Source organism: Ruditapes philippinarum, unplaced genomic scaffold (genome assembly GCF_026571515.1).
Source record: "Ruditapes philippinarum isolate M1 unplaced genomic scaffold, ASM2657151v2 ctg1753_1_1_1_1, whole genome shotgun sequence".
NCBI classification, from domain to species: domain Eukaryota; kingdom Metazoa; phylum Mollusca; class Bivalvia; order Venerida; family Veneridae; genus Ruditapes; species Ruditapes philippinarum.
The window spans coordinates 70,725-91,757 of NW_026856219.1; the positions used below are offsets into that span (position 1 = coordinate 70,725).

A 21,033-nucleotide genomic window follows, 5' to 3' on the forward strand; every position below is an offset into this window, starting at 1 on the left:
TGCTTAGAACTCATTATCAGTCCGCTGAACATGTGCACAAACAGAAACAATGACGTCATAGCTTACGTCATCAAACAGTTACCTGTTATTTTAAGCACGAATCGTTTGATTTTATCATGAGAGTTTAAGCGTATTTCGGACAAACACATTTTTTTACTATTGGAATTAAAGAAATGATTCTTTAAGTAATAATTTTTCCAGAAAGAGTTCATAATACAACACCATACAATCCTAGAAACTCAGAAGACTTTGCAACTTTAAACAGACGGACTCATATATTTTCTTCTTCTTTTGTGCCTTCGTCCGTAATGCTATGGAACAACTTGCAACCTGAAACAAGATCTGTAGAAACTGTGTCACATTTTAAATCTCTATTAAAGAAATCAACCTTTCGATCTACAGACACTCCAAAATGGTACCCTACAGGTGAAAGAAAACTCTCAGTTTTACACTGCAGACTGAGAAATGCATGCAGTAACTTCAATTTCCACTTATTCTGCAATCATTCGTCACAAGATGCAAATTGTTCATGCGGTTATGAGATAGAAAATGTTAACCATTTTTTGTTTACTTGTCCGAAATATCGAAATGAAAAAATTGATCTTTTTAACGAATTAAGGCAATTTCACCCTTTAAATGTCCAATTACTTTTAGTTGGTAACAAAGAGTTGTCTTTAGAAAATAATAATAAAATACTTTTGTCTGTTCAGCATTTCATGAAAGTAAGCAAACGCTTTTGAAATCAAACCAGCACAATCCCAATAAATATTAATGTATTTTTCTTTCATTTTTGCAAAACAACAGACAAGATTCTTTCCTTTCTTCTTCTATTTTTTTCTTTCTACATTTCATTTTCTCAAAATCTATTTTTGTTCTTGTTATATTTGGCAAATGTATGTACATGTTTTCTAAGTCATTGTAACGCAAATATATAAAAATCAGTTAACATCGTTAAATACCATTCAAGCTAGAGAACATGTACACCCAATCATTTTTATTGTTCTTTCTTACCTAAAATCATTTTTAAAGCCAAGTACTATATATGTGTGAGTTTTGTTACTTCTATCTAACTGATAGTCATTCTTGTAAAATAAGTTATTGTAATTTATTGCATCAGGGAAGACCCGTTGTTAATGTTGAGAGAACTGAAAATCAACGCTTTTGCCAAATATGTCATGTCATTGTATTGTAACTGTCTACATGTATGTATATGTCTTATTTTTGGCAATAAAATATGTTTAAATCAAAGAAATGATACGACAAATTTGTTCCGAAAAAAATTAAAATTAAACTTGCTTCTAGATTCTAGTGTACTTTGTAGACACAAAATGTAAACAACTCTGTAAAAAGTTACAGTGCTGAGTACAATTGAAATACAAACAGTAATTTCAACAAAAGAACTTTCAAAGTATTTTTTTTTAGAAGTGCTACTAATAGATCTACCAAGTGTATTAAAGACATTAATACACGTAATAGTTGTGGCAGAAGGTGATAATCTGCACTGAAATGATAATGCCCTCGAGCTGAAGCCTTCCGGACCTACTCTGCCGTGTATTCATAACAAAGAAAATAGCTCCTAAACCCAAAATGTTGGAACGTCCGTCCATCCGTCCGTCACACTTTCGTGTCCGGACCATAACTTTGTCATTCATCAAAGGAATCTGAAAAAACTTGGCACAAATGTTTGTTATAATAAGACGATTTTTCGTGTGCAACAACCAGACCCCTACCACCAGGGTCAAGGTCGCAATTGCTCATTCATAGTCAACATTGTCTATCTGAGGGTATATGTCGTGTCCGGTCCATAACTTTCTTATCTTTTCATAGATCAAAGGATTTTGTAAATACTTGCTACAAATAGTCACTATAATAAGATGATGTGTCATGCTTAACACCTGCATCCCTACCTCCAAGTTCAAGGTCATTTTTAGAGGTCAAAAATTAACATAGTCTGTTTTAGGGTATATTTTGTGTCCGATCTAGAACTTCTTCCGGATTTTGAAATAACTTGTCACACAAATTGTCATAATAAGAGGATATGTCAAGTACAACACCTGCACCCCTACCTCCAAGGTCAAGGTTACACTTAGAGGTCAAATGTTAACAGAGTCTGTCATATGGTATATTTTGTGTCCCATACATAACTTCTTCATAGATTAAAGAATTTTGAATATACTTGGCACAAATAGTCACAGTGATAAGATAGTACGTCATGCGTAACACCTGTGTCCCTACCTCCAATGTCAAGGTCACACTTAGAGGTCAAAGATTTACATAGTCTGTTATAGTGTATATTTTGTGTCCAGTCCAGACTTTTTTCATAGATCATGGAATTTTAAAAATACGTTGCACAAATAATTACGATAATAAGACGATATGTCAGGCGCAAAACATGGGTCCCTATCTCCGAGGTCACACTTAGAGGTCGAAGATTAACATAGTCTGTAATAGAGTATATTATGTGTCCGATCTATAACTTCTTCATAGTTCAAATTAAAAGATTTTGAAAATACTTGGCACAAATAGTAACAATAATAAGACGAAATGTCATGCACAACACCTGCATCCCTACCTCCAAGGTCAAGGTCATACTTAGAGGTCAAAGCTTAACATGATGGATTTTTAAATTCCGTGTTTCATTTTTATTTCTTTAATAAATTTATTGTTGCATTTGCAGATCTAGCATTGATCATAATTTTGGACTCCATAACTCAATCGTTTGAAATAGCGAAATTTTACGCTTCGTATAAAATTTCCCCGAGGCGGGGGATGTTGGTAACTCTGTTACAAATTATTGTTCTTATGATATGGCATCCATCTTTGAAGCCGTTTCATTTTTTCCAGTGGTGGCAGATTGACACAGCCTGAATTACTTTCAATGCAAGTCTTTTCTGCAACATTCAACATAGAAAAAACTATAATTATTCAATTCAGAAAGGCTACCTCCGTTTAATAACACTAGAAATAGGTTAAATCCAGATTTAAATGGGACCTGAACAGATCATATCATATGAGGATTTTGATTGAAATATGTGTGACATGTAATCTCTACAATTATCGACACATCACGCTAGTTCATGGATATGTTGATATGTTATCTAATGTATTATTACACACAATACACATCATACATATCAATATAATTTATTATTTTAAGAACAATATCCTATGAGACAAATAATTGAATATAAAAAATAATTTTAATAAATTGAAACAATATTCTTACAATCCTCGTGATTTTTTCACTATAGACAAAGAAGAAAAAAACCGGTGTTAAACTGCCAATAAACACTAGTTAAGTGCCGGACGTAATCTCCGCTTAAAAAACATAACATTAGTGATCTTCTTTATATTATCTTGTTAAAATCGAAACAATATCGGTCTGAGCGGTGGTTACAGCCTTCGTGGTCAATTCCTATGCATCAATTCTCCAAACCGGTGTTTAAAATTACAAGTAGTCCGTCACCAGTGTTGATTGGCAGTTTAAAACCGGTTTTATTCTTCTTTGTCTATTGTGACAAAATCACAAAGAGAGTTAGAATATACTATAATGCACGAAGAATCAATATCTATTTCCATTCTAACACGTCAAGAAACATATTATAATTATTATATAGTTGAACTTTAGGTTTGTTGGTTAAATTTGTTTTCGCCTCAGTTTCCAATAGAAACGTTCTTTAAAAGGCTTTTCCAGTGTGTGTAGAAACATTTTGAGAATAACAAATTTTGAAATCGTTGATAAAACTGTGTTTATTTATTTTATTTCACTTTATAATTTTCAAGCGAACGCCAAAGTATTAATAGTGAAATAAATGTGAAATTAAACTCGTTAATTTGCGACATTAAAATAACGTTCTTGATTTGATTGTTTTTGTTAGTGCTGTTTGGCGCTACATTGTGACGTCAAATAAATCACGACTGAATTTAAGATATTCGTGTTTGGATTCTTTTTCTTAGTAAGACCATTTTCTTACATTCTAGATAGTTTTCACAACGAAAAAAATGTTTTTTTTATTTATCAGTTTTTTCGAACAAAATGGCGCCGTCAATGTGTCGGTTTGAAAATACAATGGGAGGTAATAAGAACGGCGAGTCCATTGTTGTAGAAAAATGCACGCTCCCTTCTTTGTTTATATAGAAAAAAATGCGATAGTGTTAGAACATAAAATATCACTAAAATTCATTCTCATTGATTGTATTTTTATGATCGATCCCAAAGTGCGGTCGTTTCAAACTTGACACCAAAGTGCGTAACGCACGTTAGGGCTGGACCCCAAATTACCTAACGCATTTTGGGTCGGACCCCAAAGTGCACTTGACCCCAAAGTGCGTTGTTACACTGCTTTATTTGAACTTTGTGACTAGTCTTTGCTACATGCATTTTATCTTCCAAGCAAAAATTAATAGTTCTATTTCATTTATATCTAATGTTTTCATTCAGTAAAGAATAACTTTGTTGTTTTGTCTTCCTCCTGTATAAGAATAACTTTTTTTTTAACCAATTATTCTTAATCATTTGTCATTTCTCGTCCGAATAAGATTAAAATTTCCTTTTTAATTGAAACCTTGGCTAACAAATAAAGAAACGCGCGGGATAACGAACTGTTTTCTCTTTGTTTTCAGGACATATGCTTTGACTGAAGGAGAAAACGACAGACACACTGCCACAGTTAATAAACTGTTACAATTCACCTCTTTTATGTTAAACGAGGTAATATCTGATTTCCATATGTCTTATTTATCTCTCTTTTATCTATATATAGCGCAAATGACGTCACTTCAAAGTGTTATTACACTAGTGTAATATCGTTTTTATTAAATGGCTTTATAACACACCCGTGCCGATTTTGCGACTCCGTAAAATGGTATTGCACGACCATGCATATAATTATTTTGATGTGACGTCATTAGCGGTATTCAAACATAGTGTAAAGACTTTTTGGGGTATGTGATAAATAGAATATTAGATGCGTTCAAGTTCATTGCTGAATTTATTGAACACGTTGAATAAAATAATGTTATGCTCGCCAGAGGCTCGCATAATGATATAATTTTATTCAACTCGTGCAATAAATTCAGTATTGAACTTATACACATTCAAGGGGGAGAATCACGCCGTTCGTTACCCAAACAAACAAGATGGCGGATGCAGCCGAAAAGTAAGTTTTTCCCTTTCTTCTCTGAAATTCGTGATGTTCTTGTGTAAAGGTATATATAATAACCTTCTCCACAATTTTTCGGACACTCAGGGTTTTATTTCATGATGTTTTGTCCCGTACTTCTTTTGAAATGCGCGTCACTAGAATCGAAGCGAGAGAATTTTTCCACCGGTTTGATCGTGGTAACGTACGGCTCCTTCTCTCAAATTTACTGTTTCTTTTACAATATGTATATTTACTGAAACCACTGTCTTTAAAAAGTTGTAATATGTCGTCATCTAAGCATCCATGCCCATTCTGGCTAGATTTACTGCTGTGAATATTAATATCGGGTCATTTTCCAGAAATGATAACGTATGGCGCACAAAATATCAGTGATAACGTACGGCGCATTTTTCTACTTGGTGGATTTCCATTTGTTCAGTCAGCTGATAATGAATTATTTGTATGCAGGAAATGATAGATATCTGAAAAAAAATTGTCAGTTCAGAAATAAATAATTGAACAATGCTGAATATGAATATCTTTCTAGATGGTGGCATAATAGATATTCGTTAGATATAGATATACACTTACCTTTATCTACCAATAAAAACACACATGCATAGTTTGAGAATATTTTATTGTATAAAATTGAGAAAGGAAAGAAAAGCCTCCACTTTCAGGAAATATTTGTGTATTGCTGTCTTCACATTATATTAAAAGTGATTGCAATTAGCTTACATCCAGATGAAATGAGTCTGTGTTTATTCAATCTGGTCGCTCATTGAAGGAAAAAAAAACTTAACAGAGAATAATGAAAGACACGGATTTATATTTGTAATATAAATCCGTGTGAAAGAGTGTAGGTTCTATATTGAATTTATTGAATGAGTAAAAAATAATGTTATGCGAAAAAGTTCAATAAATTTTGTAAATAGGAAATTTCCTATTTATTTGAGGGGCGGTTAATATTGAAACGCTACCATTTAGCGTGACGTTGAGCCACTTTGACGGCAGATATTTGCACGACCTAGCCATGCATATTTTTATTTTAAATGAAAGGAATATCGTAATTTGATCGAAACAGTTACATGCAATTCATGAATTTGCCTATCATATTCTGGCGTTTTTTTTTCGACAGATGCCCCAACAAAAACAATCAATTTCTTTAAAAACAAATATTGTAGGTATCAGCAATAAAAGAGTGACATGAAATTTGCTTATTAATTTCTAGTGGTAAACATTTTACCGACTATGAAATATAAAGTTTCAAATCGGATTTGGATTTCGATGTTATTATCCATGCCGGAAAACCCGTCTGAAGCCTTTAATGCCAGACTGCTCATGCGCTCAGTTGACGTCATTATCTTTATGAAAGAACGGTTAAAAAAATATCTACGCTACTATGATAATAGTATTTACAAAGCTTATGTTAGTGTTCTTCCGTGCTGTTCTACAGAAATAAGAAACTTAGACGTTTTTCTACATTAGTAATAAAATTATATTAATTGACATGCAGTATCTTTTTCACCAAGACGTGTATTTAAATCTGAACTGCATGTATATCCTTTATCTGTAAATACAAAATTAATATAGGTTGGCCTTTTGACGTCATTTTTACTAAATAAATATTCAAAAATGGCCCACGAAAGTGCATGTGCAAATTTATGCAAACTACTGTTTTAACAAACGCGGTTATATGAAGCACTATGACAAATGAAGACGACTATAAACGGAATTTGATGTAGTATCGACTTTTGTTCTTCTATGAAAATTAACACACATAAGTTTGAAGAAATTGTACAGCGTTTCCATTGGATGACAAATAAAGTTGAAATTAGAAATATTTTCTCCGATCGCTATCGCTCCTGTTTCTAATTTCTGTAGAACAGCATGGATGAAAACTGACACATACATAGATATTTGAAACTTGGGGCAGTTTCTTTATTTGGTTCTACACATCCTTTTATGTCTGGAAAGATCTGAGCAAGAAACATAACTTTTCTATCCAAAACTAACAGATATCACGGATTTATATTACAAATCCGTGCAGATATATAGAAAATATATTAAGCAGAAAAATGCGCCGTACGTTATCATTGATATTTGTGCGCCATGCGTTATCATTTCCAGGAAATGCCCCGATATGAGTATTTAAAGCGGTTATTCTAGTCAGAATGGGCATGAATGCTTAAATGACGACATATTACAACTTTTTAAAGTCAGTGGGTTCAGTAAATAAACATATATGTAAACGAAACAGTGAATTCAAGAGAAGAAGCCGTACGTTATCGCGATCAAACCGGTGGAAAATTCTCTCGCTTCGAATCTGGTGACGCGCATTTCAGATGAAGTACGGGACAAAACATCATGTAATAAAATCCTGCGTGCCCGGAAAATTGTGGAGAAGGTTGTTATATGTGCCTTTACACTAGAACATTACGAATTTCAGAGAAAAAAGGGAAAAACTTACTTTTCGGCTGCATCCGCCATCTTGTTTGTTTGGGTAACGAACGGCGTGATTCTCCCCCTTGCACTTTCAATATTCTCTATATATTTCACCGAGTAAGTACAAAAAGGAATATTTCACGAGTGGCACAGTGAACACTTTTTGTGTTCACGAAGTGAGATATATTTTGATCTTTCACTAAAATAAACACATTTTCTTTTTATTATATATGCAAAGAAACGTTTAAAGAGACATGTTAACCTAATACTAAATGAAGTTGTGCCAAATAATAATACAACGTGTCGTCATTAAGTTGATTTCCAGAACTATGCACGCTGGTATTTCACTGAAACAACAGACATAAATCGAAAACAGAGAAAGTATCAAATTGCCTATTTCACTGTTTCAAACAGTGAAATATCATTTTTATATTTCACTGATATATTTGTATAAACAACCCCAAAACATGTAATAATTTGTTATCAAAATATTTTAATTAAGAAATCCATTCATAGGTAGTCCGAATAACTTAAATATCTGCCAATGACTATTATTCATTTTAAGGCAACATCTTGTTGCTCCTGTCTATTTTATGTTCAGATCAACTCCCACACTTGATGTTTAAAGCTGCAGATGAGCCAAAAATGTCAAGAAAATTAAATATAATTGATGAAGGAAAATGTTCTTAGATTTTAAGAAAAGTAAAATAATCAATATTAAAGTAATGTTTTAAAGTAAAGTGCGGTTAATAACTGATCAAAATTATTTTTTCTACGTGACTTACTCATTAAGGACAAATTGTGCATATTTTGAATTATTTTTGGTCATTTACGTGTACTGTTAGTGCCGTTTGCAATGAGTAAATAACTTTCTTTGTTCGCTTCATAATATTTTACTTTCAAAGATACTTTCAAAATAATCGTTATAATTAGCATGCAGCATAGCGCTTTAAAGCTTTAGCAAGCCATCTCTGTTTCATTAATAACAAACGACATACATTTATTCATACACTTCTTATTATAGCTACATTGAATGGTATATTTGAGGTATCTATATTGTCATGTTTTCATCTACCATATTCGGAGACGGAACCACCTTAAATTTAGCAAATTTCAGTCATTTTAATGGCACATTAATCAAGTACCTTAACAGGGAATTTTAACATGTGCTATATTAAAGAAATAATATATTCAAAACAGTGATTTAATCGTTCAATAACATAACTGTTTGGAGTTCGGATTCGAGGAATTATACTACGAGGGCGAAGCCCGAGTGATATAATGATACGCATCCAAACGACAAACAATGATGTTATCAAACGATAAAGTCACTTATTTGAATAAATTATTTCGATTCTAACACGACATCAACAAATAAATACTGCCGTACCTAATATTAAGCTAAATTGCGCTTGAATTGCTTCCGTACTTTTTTTCATTGCGTCGCATTTTTAGTGGTTAAGTGACATGCATAATGATAACGTCGCATGTCTAAATATAGAACGTCAACAGTGATTTTATTGCATATTCTTACATCCCTGATGATTTTGTCACTATAGACAAAGAAGAAAAAACCGGTGTACTGCTTATGGACTACTTGTATATGAGCCTCTTATGTTTTCTCCCTCCTTTTAAAGCAATAATAAAAAAAAAACATTGTAACTAATATTTTCAGTTCTTATAATGTTTTCTTTTTCACACAATACTAAATTAATATCTCACGTATAAAGCCACAGATTTGATCCATATCAGTTAAAATAAATATTTTGACACCCGTAAGCAGCGTAATGACGTCATTCTAAGTACACAATTATCGTTTGTTTTATTATGTTTCCCGAAAAATTTCGGGGGAGCATATAGTCGTCGATTGTCCGTCAGTCCGTCCGTACGTCCCAATTCGTGTCCGGCCCATAACTTAGTTATTTGAAGTCGGATTTTAAAACTATTTCACAAAAATGATCACCGTATTGAGACGACGTGTCGCGCGCAACATTTGGGTCGCTACCTTGAAGGTCAAGGTCACAGCATGACCTTGCATCAAAATCGTGTCCGGTCCATAACTTCTTTATTTAAAGTAGGATTTTAAAACTATTTCACAGAAATGATCACCATATTAAGATGACGTGTCGCGCGCAACATTTGGGTCGCTACATTGAAGGTCAAGGTCACAGCATGACCTTGCATCAAAATCGTGTCCGGTCCATAACTTCTTTATTTGAAATCGGATTTTAAAACTATTTCACAGAAATGATCACCATATTAAGACGACGTGTCGCGCCCAACATTTGGGTCGCTACCTTGAAGGTCAAGGTCACAGCATGACCTTACAGCAAATTCCTGTCCAGCCAATAACTTCATTATTTGAAGTCAGATTTTAAAACTATTTCACAGAAATGATCATCATATTAAGACTTCGTGTCGCATGCAACATTTGGGTCGCTACTTTGAAGGTCAAGGTCACAGCATGACCTTGCAGCAAAATCATGTCCAGCCCATAACTTCGTTATTTTAAATAGGATTTTAAAACTATTTCACAGAAATGATCACCATATTAAGACTTCGTGTCGCACGCAACATTTGGGTCGCTACTTTGAAGGTCAAGGTCACAGCATGACCTTGCAGCAAAATCTTGTCCGGCCCATAACTTTGTTATTTGAAGTCAGTTTTTAAAGATATTTTACAGAAATGATCACAATATTGAGATGATGTGTCGCGCACAACATTTGGATTGCTATCTTGAAGGTCAAGATCACAGCATGACCTTGCAGCAAAATCTTGTCCGGCCCATAACTTTGTTATTTGAAGTCAGTTTTTAAAAATATTTTACAGAAATGATCACAATATTGAGATGATGTGTCGCGCACAACATTTGGATTGCTATCTTGAAGATCAAGGTCACAGCATGACCTTGCAGCAAAATCGCGTTCGGCCAGTAACTTCGTTCCTTGAAGTCGGATTTAACAACTATTTCACAGGGATGATCACCATATTGAATCGACGTGTCACATGCAATATTTGGGGTGCTACCTTGAGGGTCAAGGTCACAGCGAGACCTTGCAGCAAAATTGTGTCTAGCCCATAACTTCCTTATTTGAAGTCTGATTTTACAACTATTTCACAGAAATGATCGCCATATTGAGACAATGAGTCGTGCACAACATTTGGGTTGTTTTTACACTTTGAACTTTGTCTGTGACATAACTCTGACACTACAAGAGGTATACCTTCCTGTGTCCAAAACCTATTCGGGGAGCATCACCCGGTTCAACCGGCTCTTGTTATTTCTATATTTTAACAACAGAAGGATGCGAAATCGAACAGCGTTATACGAAAATCAGCACCGGGAGTAATCTCCGCTTGAAAAAATAACATTAGTGATCTTCCTTAATTTCTCTTATTAGAATCGAAATAATATCTGTCTGAGCGGTGTTTATCGGCTATTTAACACCGGTATTGTCGTTTTGGTGCGAAAAATTAACCTCTCAAGCCTACGGCTTTCATGGTCAATTCTTACGCATGATAAACACCGCTAAGACCGATGTTAATTCTTAAATAACACACACTTTTGGTTCTTCTATATTCAATAGGGAACAATGTGGGTCGTGTTAGAAAATATATTACATTTTTCAGGTGGATCTACAATATCAACTAATGACAGACTACTCGTATACAATTTCCTGTCTTTTTGCTGGAATTTTCATAGCTGATGTAAGTGTTCATAGGGAACTAACCGATTAACTCTTCGTGTTTTTTACATAGTTTAATAAATAACGACAATCTACAAATTGAAGCAGCCCTTACAAAAAAGGAACGAGTGAGACTTGTACGATATGATATTAGTTCCTAAGTGACCAATAATCTTAATTGTTCTCTACTTAGATGAAATTAACCATAAAATCCTAAGCCAACACAAATTTTCAAATTAATATATTTTCAGAGGCATTTGCAATTCATCCCTTTCGTGTGGCAGCGTGGCCGAGTGGTTAACGCGCCGGACTAGTCTTAGAATTGCTGACCGCTTTGGTTCAAACCATGTCAGGGGCAAGCCGTTGTTTCCTTGAGCAAGAAACTTTACATTCATTGCTTAGTACTGTGGTTCATGGAACGGATTCGAGAGTGTTACTATAAGCTTATAGCTTCCAAAACAATCGAACTAAAATAAATTTGTATAAACTAAATTATCCCTTTTGTGACATATTAAAAAAAAAGGATGTTTCAAATGTTACCACTTATACACATTCATGTAAAATAACCCTGCCCTGTCTGATATTTGTAGTGTAACGATAACCTGGATTAAATTCATGTATAAGATACCGGTAGGAAGTTGGCAGTGAGTAGTAGCAGTACTAGTAGCAAAGTTATAAAACATGAAATTGGCAGTAGTAGAGCAGTAGCAGTAGCAGAACATTTGCATTAGCAAATTTATAAAACGTGGTTGCACAGCAGTAGGAGTAGCAAAATTATAAAGCTTGAAGTTGGCAGTAGCAGTAGCAAAATTATAAAACGTGAAATTGGCAGTAGCAGAAGCACAGACGTAACAGTAGCGCAGCAGAAGCAGTAGCTAACTTATAAAACGTGAAGTTTGCAGTAGCAGTAGCACTGCAGTAGCAATAGCAAAATTATAAAACGTGAAGTGTGTCAGAGTGTCCGAGAATCAGTCGCAGACCAAAGAAATGAAACGTGTGCCTAGAAGTCAAACATGTCATAAACGCCATTGGCTATACAAAATTACTGAAAGTCTGCGAGTGTCACAGAATCTGGCAGGTCTTTAGAAGTCTAAATAGTCATTATCTGCATTGGTACCAAAATTCCTTAAAGTATGCGAGCATAAAACATTAAGTCGCAGGCCAATGAAAAATACACTTTAAGGTCCCTAGAAGTAAAAAAATCATTAATTCTATTGGCACCAACATACCTGAACGTCTTCAAGTGCCCCATACGTGCCTAGAAGTCGAACATGTCAATAAAACATTGGCAACAATAAACCCTGGAACTCTACGAGTGTTAATTTTGCTACTGCTACTGCTGTGCAACTATTACTGCCAACTTCACGTTTTATAATTTTGCTACTGCTGTGCTACTGCTACTGCCAACTTCACCTTTTATAATTTTGCTACTGCTGTGCCACTTCTACTGCCAACTTCGCGTTTCATGTGTCACATGCATCATTAGCCGCAGGTATCACGCGATGCACCATTTGTAGAAAATCATGTCTTATATTGTTATGAATATTTCCACACAGCATGTGTTATATGTATAATCATGCATCTGCCGGTATCAAGCCAAACCATGTCTTTTATTGTAATGACTATTACCACACATCATTTGTCTAATGTATCTTCTATCTGCGTGTATCAAGCGAAACACTATTTGTTGAAAATCATGTCTCATATTGTAATGGATATTCCGACGCATCATGCGTTAAATGTATCATATATCCGCAGGATCCAAGCGATTCGCGGTTTGTTGAAGATCATGTCATCAACGATGCCGGAGAAGCAGATGGTGACAAGATGCTATATGATTTCAGGAAATGGGGAGAGTCTTCATTACGTCGTTTTAATTATGACCATGCTGCTTTGCTTACAGGGTAAGGAAATGTTTCTTCTTTTTTCCTCTTATATTTAAGAAATAATATATCCCAAACAGTGAATTTATCGCCCAATAACATCACTGTCTAGAGTTCGGATGCGATGAATTATATCACGAGGGCGTAGCAAATATAATGCTGCCGTACGTGATATTTAAAGCTAAATTGCACCAGGGTTGCGTTTCACTAACGCACTTTCGTTATCAGAAATCAAGTTTGAACGTAACTGTTTGCGTAAGCAGAACATACGTTTTATTTTCGTTTCACTAAACTTTCTTAGCTATATATATATGCATTGCAGCATTAAATTTTGTGTAATTTTAAACGTTAAGTAACGCCCACTTACTGCTGGCGTAAGTTGCACTTTCTTTTTAGTGAAACGCAACTAACGTAAATTTACGTTTTGCGTAAGTCCCAAATTTACATAAAAAGATACGTTAAACTTACGTAATGTTAGTGAAACGCTCGTCTGGTTTGTTTCCGTACATATTATCAACAGTGATTTTATTGCATAATAACACACACTTTCGGTTCTTCTATGTTCAATAGGGAAAATGCGGGTCGTGTTAGAATTCTCAATATTTCATATATTTCTATAAGTATATAATAAAAAATACTATTTTTTAAATCTACCCTAATTTTCATTCAAAATGTTGATGGTAAAATTAAAAAAAAAACAAGATGACAAAAAAATAACAAAAAAACCCCCCAAAAAACCCGCTATTATTGATAGAAGAAGCCTTGTTGAAGAAGTTTGTAGGTAATGTAGAAGTTAAATAGATTTATATGGGCTTGCTTTGAATTCACGTATGACTTGTACATGCTCAGTATCTTGTAGTATTTTTTAATATTTTTTCAAACATGTTGAACAAATCTTTTCGAATTTAATACCATTCAATGTTAAATGTCGAATTATTATGAGCGTGCAATCAGTTTGGGATATATTATTTCTTAATTATACTTAATATTGGTGCAAGTCATGTACTCGGTAGCTTGCACTTTATAGTACAGCCCAAGGAATAAGCTCATTAAATCCGCGCTTGCAATATTTTCAATTTTGTCGTTTAAGACATTCTTTATGGATTCTGTTTCTATATTCTTCATCAATAACGCAAAGATTTATCCTAAAATATGTCAATTAAGCGACATTATTTACAATAGTATTTGTTTATCAAATAATTCATTACTGTTAAATACATATTATCAAATGAAAATGAAGGTCTATGTGTTATACTGTAAACCATTGAATGACAAATTTGGTTTTCAGGAAAAAAAATCATAATGTTGACACAATTTCATATTTGAATTAAATATGATAATATATATTTACTAGAAGCGGTTTTTGTTAGTAAGTACAACACCGAAAGTTACACTTATGGACCTACAAAAAATTCGTTTCCCTAAATTTCGATTATTTTAAGTCAAAAATCACCATAAAATTAGAATGTGTATTGTCTGAAACAAATGCGGTCATGTTTGTGCTGGTTCACCCTAATTCGATAAGAAGTAAACAAATTCTAGTTCATAGTCTACTAATTTTTATTGATATTTTGTTTTCTTTATATTTATATTTAGGCGCGATATCGGATATATACAAGATGGTAAATTTCATAAAGGACTATTAGGTATACACACTAATACATAGTAAAATATTGATTTGTTTTAATTAAATCTAATTATTTTTGTGTTTCTCAACACAACTGTGAGACTGTTATATAACTATATTTTAAAATACTCAAGTCCTGTTTACATTAATATAAGCAAATTAAGAAACAGATTGTTTCAGTTTTCAATGTTCGGAACTGGTTACACCGGTGCTAGGAGTCTGGGTGGTAGCATGCATTTACAATTTCCCTATTGTGAAACCGAGCCTGCAACTTTTTTTTCAAATTCGTCATTTTGAGTGCTCCTTAAGGTTTCAATTTTTCTATTTCATAAAAATAAATATATCTGCTTATTCTTTTTTGATAAAAAGTTATGATTCGTATTTTAAGGTGTTGCATATGTACCGTCGATTCCTTCAAACGGTGAACTGGGTTCTCTCGCAGTTTGTGGAGTTTATGCATATTCTATCAATGAAATGACAGCATTCAAACCGTCGATGGGAACTACTATCACACATGAGATTGGACATAAGTAAGTTTATCACACACCCGTGCCGATTTTGCGACTCCGTAAATATGGTATTGCACGGCCGTGCATATATTTTGACGTGACGTCATTAGCGTTATACAAACATACTGTAAAGACGCGCTAAATGTTGGCGTTATACTATAGGCGCGTCAATGAAAAATGACTCTTATTTCACTTTAAAGGGAGACACAGGCAAAATTTCATTTCCTAGTTTTGAATTTTTCATTCATTATTCTGTAAATGTCATCAAAATGAATACACTAAACAGTCAAAGGAACAAAACTTTTCTCCATATAAAGAATAAAATGGTGTTTTCCTAACTTGACCCGCGTGGGTCAGGTTAGAGCGCTAAAAGCTTCAAACCAAAAATATATAGAATTTATACAGAAATTCTTGCTGGGACTTTCAGAAATGTCATTTTAGTGTGATTTCAGTACACAAGATCCTTTTTATATTTTTGTCATTATTTTGCCTGAGTATCCCTTTAAACTGTATTTATTTTTGGTATGTGATACATAGAATATTAAATTCGTGTAAGTTCATTTCTGAATTTATTGCACTCGTTGTATAAAATAATATTATGCTCGCCAAAGGCTCGCATAATATAATTTTATTCAACTCGTGCAATAAATTCAGTATTGAACTTACACTCATTCAATATCCTCTATTAATTACACTGTTACTTGTTGTTTTTTTGTTAGTTTTTTGTAGAAAGTGATAAGTTAAAGAATTTCGTCATTTTTCTCTTTCTGTTTTATTTTTAACTTCTCGTACCTAAGTTCGTTATAGTTTATCAAATAAATATCAAAGGTATACAAAATAATGAAAATTAAATTCAAAAGCTGAAAATATAAAATATCAGAAATTCTGATATATCGGACCGTGGTGGCAGAGATCTCTGTACTGATGAGGGGAGATCACTGCGTAGGAGATTGGTTTAGTTGTACAGTTAATGGTTGCTTCCCTTTACTTGATATCCATTAATGCTATGTTATATATATGATCATACCTCTCTGATACCTAGGCATTCTCACTTAAGCTACATGCAACATAACATTGTTGAACTTTGCATATTTCATAGAGTGGTCAGCTACATAGTTTATTTCATTGTTTAATATTTTTCTCATTAATCGTTTCGTTTCGGTTTCAGTTTAGGAGCAGATCATGATGGTTCTGCAAATAGCTGTCCAATGGATATGTCATGTCGACCTATTTTCAAATGACCGCGTATTCATCCACGAACCAAAAACTTTGGCAGTTTTCGTCTTGTTCACAGACATATTTTGACACTTATATCACCGCTATGAATCATGCGTAAGTTTAAAGTTTAATTAGTGGTGAATATGATTAATTATCTTTATTTCATGCCTTCAAGTGTTTTACTGTAATATATCAGATGATTATATTCTGATAAAGCACTAAAGTCTGTCCCATCAAATTTGAACATTCCATTTTTAATTTAATAAAATAGTAAAATCATTTATATTAATGTCATGTTAACCCTGACGTCAGTATCGCTAGGCATGATTTTTTATTTTTTTCATAAAGTCGGTAATATGGTCAAAATGTTAAAATTATATTTTTTCCCGTTGACTTACGTTGTTACCTGACGTGACGTCCATTTCAAAATGGCGCGGCGCGTCATTTAGGGTTCGTCTCACAATTAGCGTGAAAAGTACTCGGTAATTATAAAAGAAATGATTATTCCTATTTACTTCCTGGTCAATAACTAAATGTTATCATTAAAATGAAATATGAGAACAAAGTTGATGTCAAAAAGGCAAATTTACTAGCAAACGATTATTTAAAATAATCAAAATCACTTGAAGTGAAAATATCAGTAACCGCGTATCTAATACCGCAACATGTCGTAGGGGAGTGGAAACACTTGCTAGAAGACAATAACAAATGGTTCTTCGCTAATTAATGTTTAATTTACATAATTCTGTAGTTATCTGAATTCTGTCCTTAGTATGTATCACGTCTATTAAAAAAAAAAAATTGACCTTTTTCGATTGGATACAAAAATTTATTTAATGCTTTCCAGTGTTTTATTACAATATATCAGATGATTATATTCTGATAAACCACTAGTGAAATTTATAAAATATAATTTTCACTGTAGCCGGACTATATCTGAATACGGATGAAAAGAAAATCATAACCAAATGGAATAACAGGCAGAAATAAATGCTGTCATACGTAAATTTGCTTAATTAGGAAAAGAAAGTCAATGTCATCATACATCATGTTAAAAATTTAACAAAATTAGAGAAATTTAACAGAACTATATTTCAAAACTTATGATGTGACGTCATGATATCATGACGTCACAAAGGAGAATGCGCGACGTTACGCGTCAAAATCAGTAAAAAAAATACTTAAAATTACTTAAAAAGCATAAAATAAAAAGAAAATTTATTTGTTTTACATATAAGATTGAAATATATTTCATTCGTGAACACCAGCTATTATATTTTCACTCGTGGCTACGCCACTCGTGAAAATATTGCATCTGGTGTTCACTCAGTGAAATTATATTTCAATCTTACATGCAAAAAAAAACAGCTATTATATTTTCACTCGTGGCTACGCCACTCGTGAAAATATTGCATCTGGTGTTCACTCAGTGAAATTATATTTCAATCTTACATGCAAAACAAACAAATATCCTCTATATGTTACCCTTCTTATTTCGGATGCGATGTTCGTGCGCTAAAACTTTCCGTAGGTTTCAACTTTCACAAGAAATCGCCCACAAATACTACACAAGAAATATATAGAAAGGAAAACTGATTCACTATACGTTCAGCATTGATTTGCTTGTTACCACAGTGTCTACTTTAACTAACTCCCTCGCTAACGAGAGAACACAGAAAATGTAAATTATAAGAATATAATATCATGCTTTATCACACACCCGTGCCGATTTTGCGACTCCGTAAATATGGTATTGCACGGCCGTGCATATATTTTGACGTGACGTCATTAGCGTTATGTATGGGTAAGAGTTCGTATTAAGACGACCGTAGGGAGTCTTATCGAACTCTTACCCATATAACTGCAAATCGGCTCTTACAACTCGATATCAGATAAAAATATAGAAAGTGTCACCTCTTTAATTAAGCATAATATTGTTTTTCCTCAGCAGTCACATACAGACAAAAATGGGGTCCAATTACTTAATCTGGCATGTAAGGCCGTGTCTACACCTATTCAAGTTTCTTACATGTCACATTTAGATAAGCTAAATAAATGGCCCTTTCAACATTTTTTCAGGCACAATTTTTTAAAAAACAATGAGTTTTCAACAATACCTAGGATTGTTAATGCAATTCATTCCTGTCATATGAAACAAAATAATGTTTTGCTTACTTTTTCTAGAAAATATAAACAGTCAGCAATTAATAATTGACATTTTTCTTAGAGTTAAAAGAATATCAAAAAGTTACTGTGTACTCATTTGTCTCTGCGAGCTGAGCACCACGTGTATTATCTATGTAACAAATTTGAATGTATCCTCACATTGCTACAGTGTTATCAGCTTTTTTAGAAACACCTGACCTGGCTAATAAAAATATGCCAATCACAATTTTCACTATCAGCACTGGTTTCTTCATGAAAAAGCGGCTACACTAATTACTGTCGAGTAAGAGCCGATTTGCAGTTATACAAAAAGACGCGCTAAATGTTAGCGTTATACTATAGACGCGTCAATGAAAAATGACTCTTATTTCACTTTAAACGGTCTTTATTTTTGGTATGTGATAAAAAGAATATTAAATTCGTGTAAGTTCATTACTGAATTTATTGCACTCGTTGAATAAAATAATGTTATGCTCGCCAGAGGCTCGCATAATATAATTTTATTCAACGAGTGCAATAAATTTATTATTGAACTTACACTCATTCAATATCCTCTATTTATCAAACGTATGCCTATACACTTCGTAAATAAGATATTTTCAAAAAATGTCACTTTTTATGTCCTAGAGCAATATTTTTATTTTATAGTTTTCATGGCCAACTAAACAATTAAATATGCGAGATATTGATTCTTCTGCATTATAATAGCCGAAAACAAGGCAGCTTGTACAATATTTGACAAAGATATGAGGAATCAAAGGCCTGACTTTTCCTTCCTGTTAAGTGTCTTTTAACCCAAGCGCCACTTACTTAGTAACAAATAAAATAATCAAATATTGAAGGGATATATGTGTATACGACATATTACTTTTTAAAGTTAGTACTCTTTTTTAAACTCTGCCAATCAAAAACATACTTTACATCTACCTTTTGTAAACTTTTTATCTTAATAACTTTTGTCCTAAAATGTTAATAGTTCTGACAGTAGCGTGAAATAGAACAAAAATACAAACTGATCCCCGCAATTGATGGAATAATGCTAGTCCCCATAGTGTGCAGCCATAGTGACGTTACAGTAATGGAGGTACCACGAGTTCAACAGACAACACTTGTAAAATAAAATTTAGTTTAGAAGTTGGTAAGTTCTTCCGTATATTTTCTTTCCGTATATACTGTTGCGCTATTAATTTCAGGAACATGCAGATTCAGAGAGAATGAGGGTTTTTCATAAAAAAGTATGTTAGATTCTATTCTCAGAAAACCATGCTTTCAAAAATTTGAGAGACGCTTGTTGTTACAGTTCAGTCTTAAAGAGGAATATATTCCCTACTGTTACGATTCAGTCCTGTTACGATATTTGTAACATGATGGATCCAAAATGTAACAGGATGTATAATACAGTGATCTTTAAACATTTAATCCTTATTGTATCATAGTTTGGGGACCTTTCTGTTGAAAAAGTGTCAGAGTTAAATCGTATACATATACATGCACAGTGCGGTAACTGGAGTGCAGGTATCAGTTACCCGCACTCCAGATCATGCCCGTTGATTGGCTCATTTTTGCTGGGGTTTACATATTGTGACGGCAGAGAAAGAGAAAGCGGCAGAAATATCATATTAAGATGCTCGATCATTGGTTACTTTTTCCCGGGGTTTAAAATTGTGACAACAGGGAACGTGTTTTTATGTTTGACTATGATACAAAAGAGAAAGAACACCAAAACACTCGGCAATCTGATTTATACTCGGGGACTACGCCCCCTCGTACAAATCAGATAGCCTCGTGTTTCGGTGCTCTTTCTTTTACTTGATAATCAACGGTTAATTTCATTTTGATGCAAAGTTGATGCATTTATAGTTAATTATGTATGAGGAAAATATATTTCACTTCATGTTCTTTCTTTTTTTAAAATCAGAGACCTATCAAAATGTTTCGTTACAGTGAGGACTTATAAATGTTACAGGAGTGATATAAATGCACCAGTTGTAATAATCTTGCTTGTTCAATCTTATAATTATAATAAACTGCATCTACACTATGCTATGTCAAGAGTAATGTCCGTATTATTATAACAGAATGGATACTTTTTTTCGCATAGTTACTTCCCTTAGTTGGAAACTGTACTTTGTAAAATGAATATAACTAGGGTACTTATTAATATTATATGACAGTACTCATTTGTTTTTTCAGCGCAACTAGTGTGAAAGTGTGAGTACTGAAATCAGAGAAATCATCTTACAGGCTTTGTTGGAGATATGTGATAACTTATGCAGAGAAGCAAACAAAATAAACAAATGTAAGTACACAATCATTTTGTTACAGGATGGAACAAATAAAAGAAATTTGCCGTGA

The 21,033-nt window shown here is 33.4% G+C and overlaps 1 protein-coding gene across 4 annotated transcripts in view; it reads left to right on the plus strand.

The window, feature by feature from the left end:
* The window catches only part of LOC132745835 (uncharacterized), a 146,133-nt gene that overhangs the window by 63,128 nt on the left and 61,972 nt on the right, over positions 1–21,033 (plus strand). For 3 of the 4 annotated variants that reach the window (XM_060734824.1, XM_060734825.1, XM_060734827.1), the window contains 5 exons: positions 4,624–4,711; positions 11,220–11,297; positions 13,034–13,179; positions 14,755–14,804; positions 15,174–15,315. In XM_060734824.1, the coding sequence (XP_060590807.1) occupies positions 4,624–4,711; positions 11,220–11,297; positions 13,034–13,179; positions 14,755–14,804; positions 15,174–15,315 (504 nt within the window). The remainder of the gene's footprint in view (positions 1–4,623; positions 4,712–11,219; positions 11,298–13,033; positions 13,180–14,754; positions 14,805–15,173; positions 15,316–21,033) is intronic. The other variant, XM_060734826.1, reaches the window with a different exon arrangement.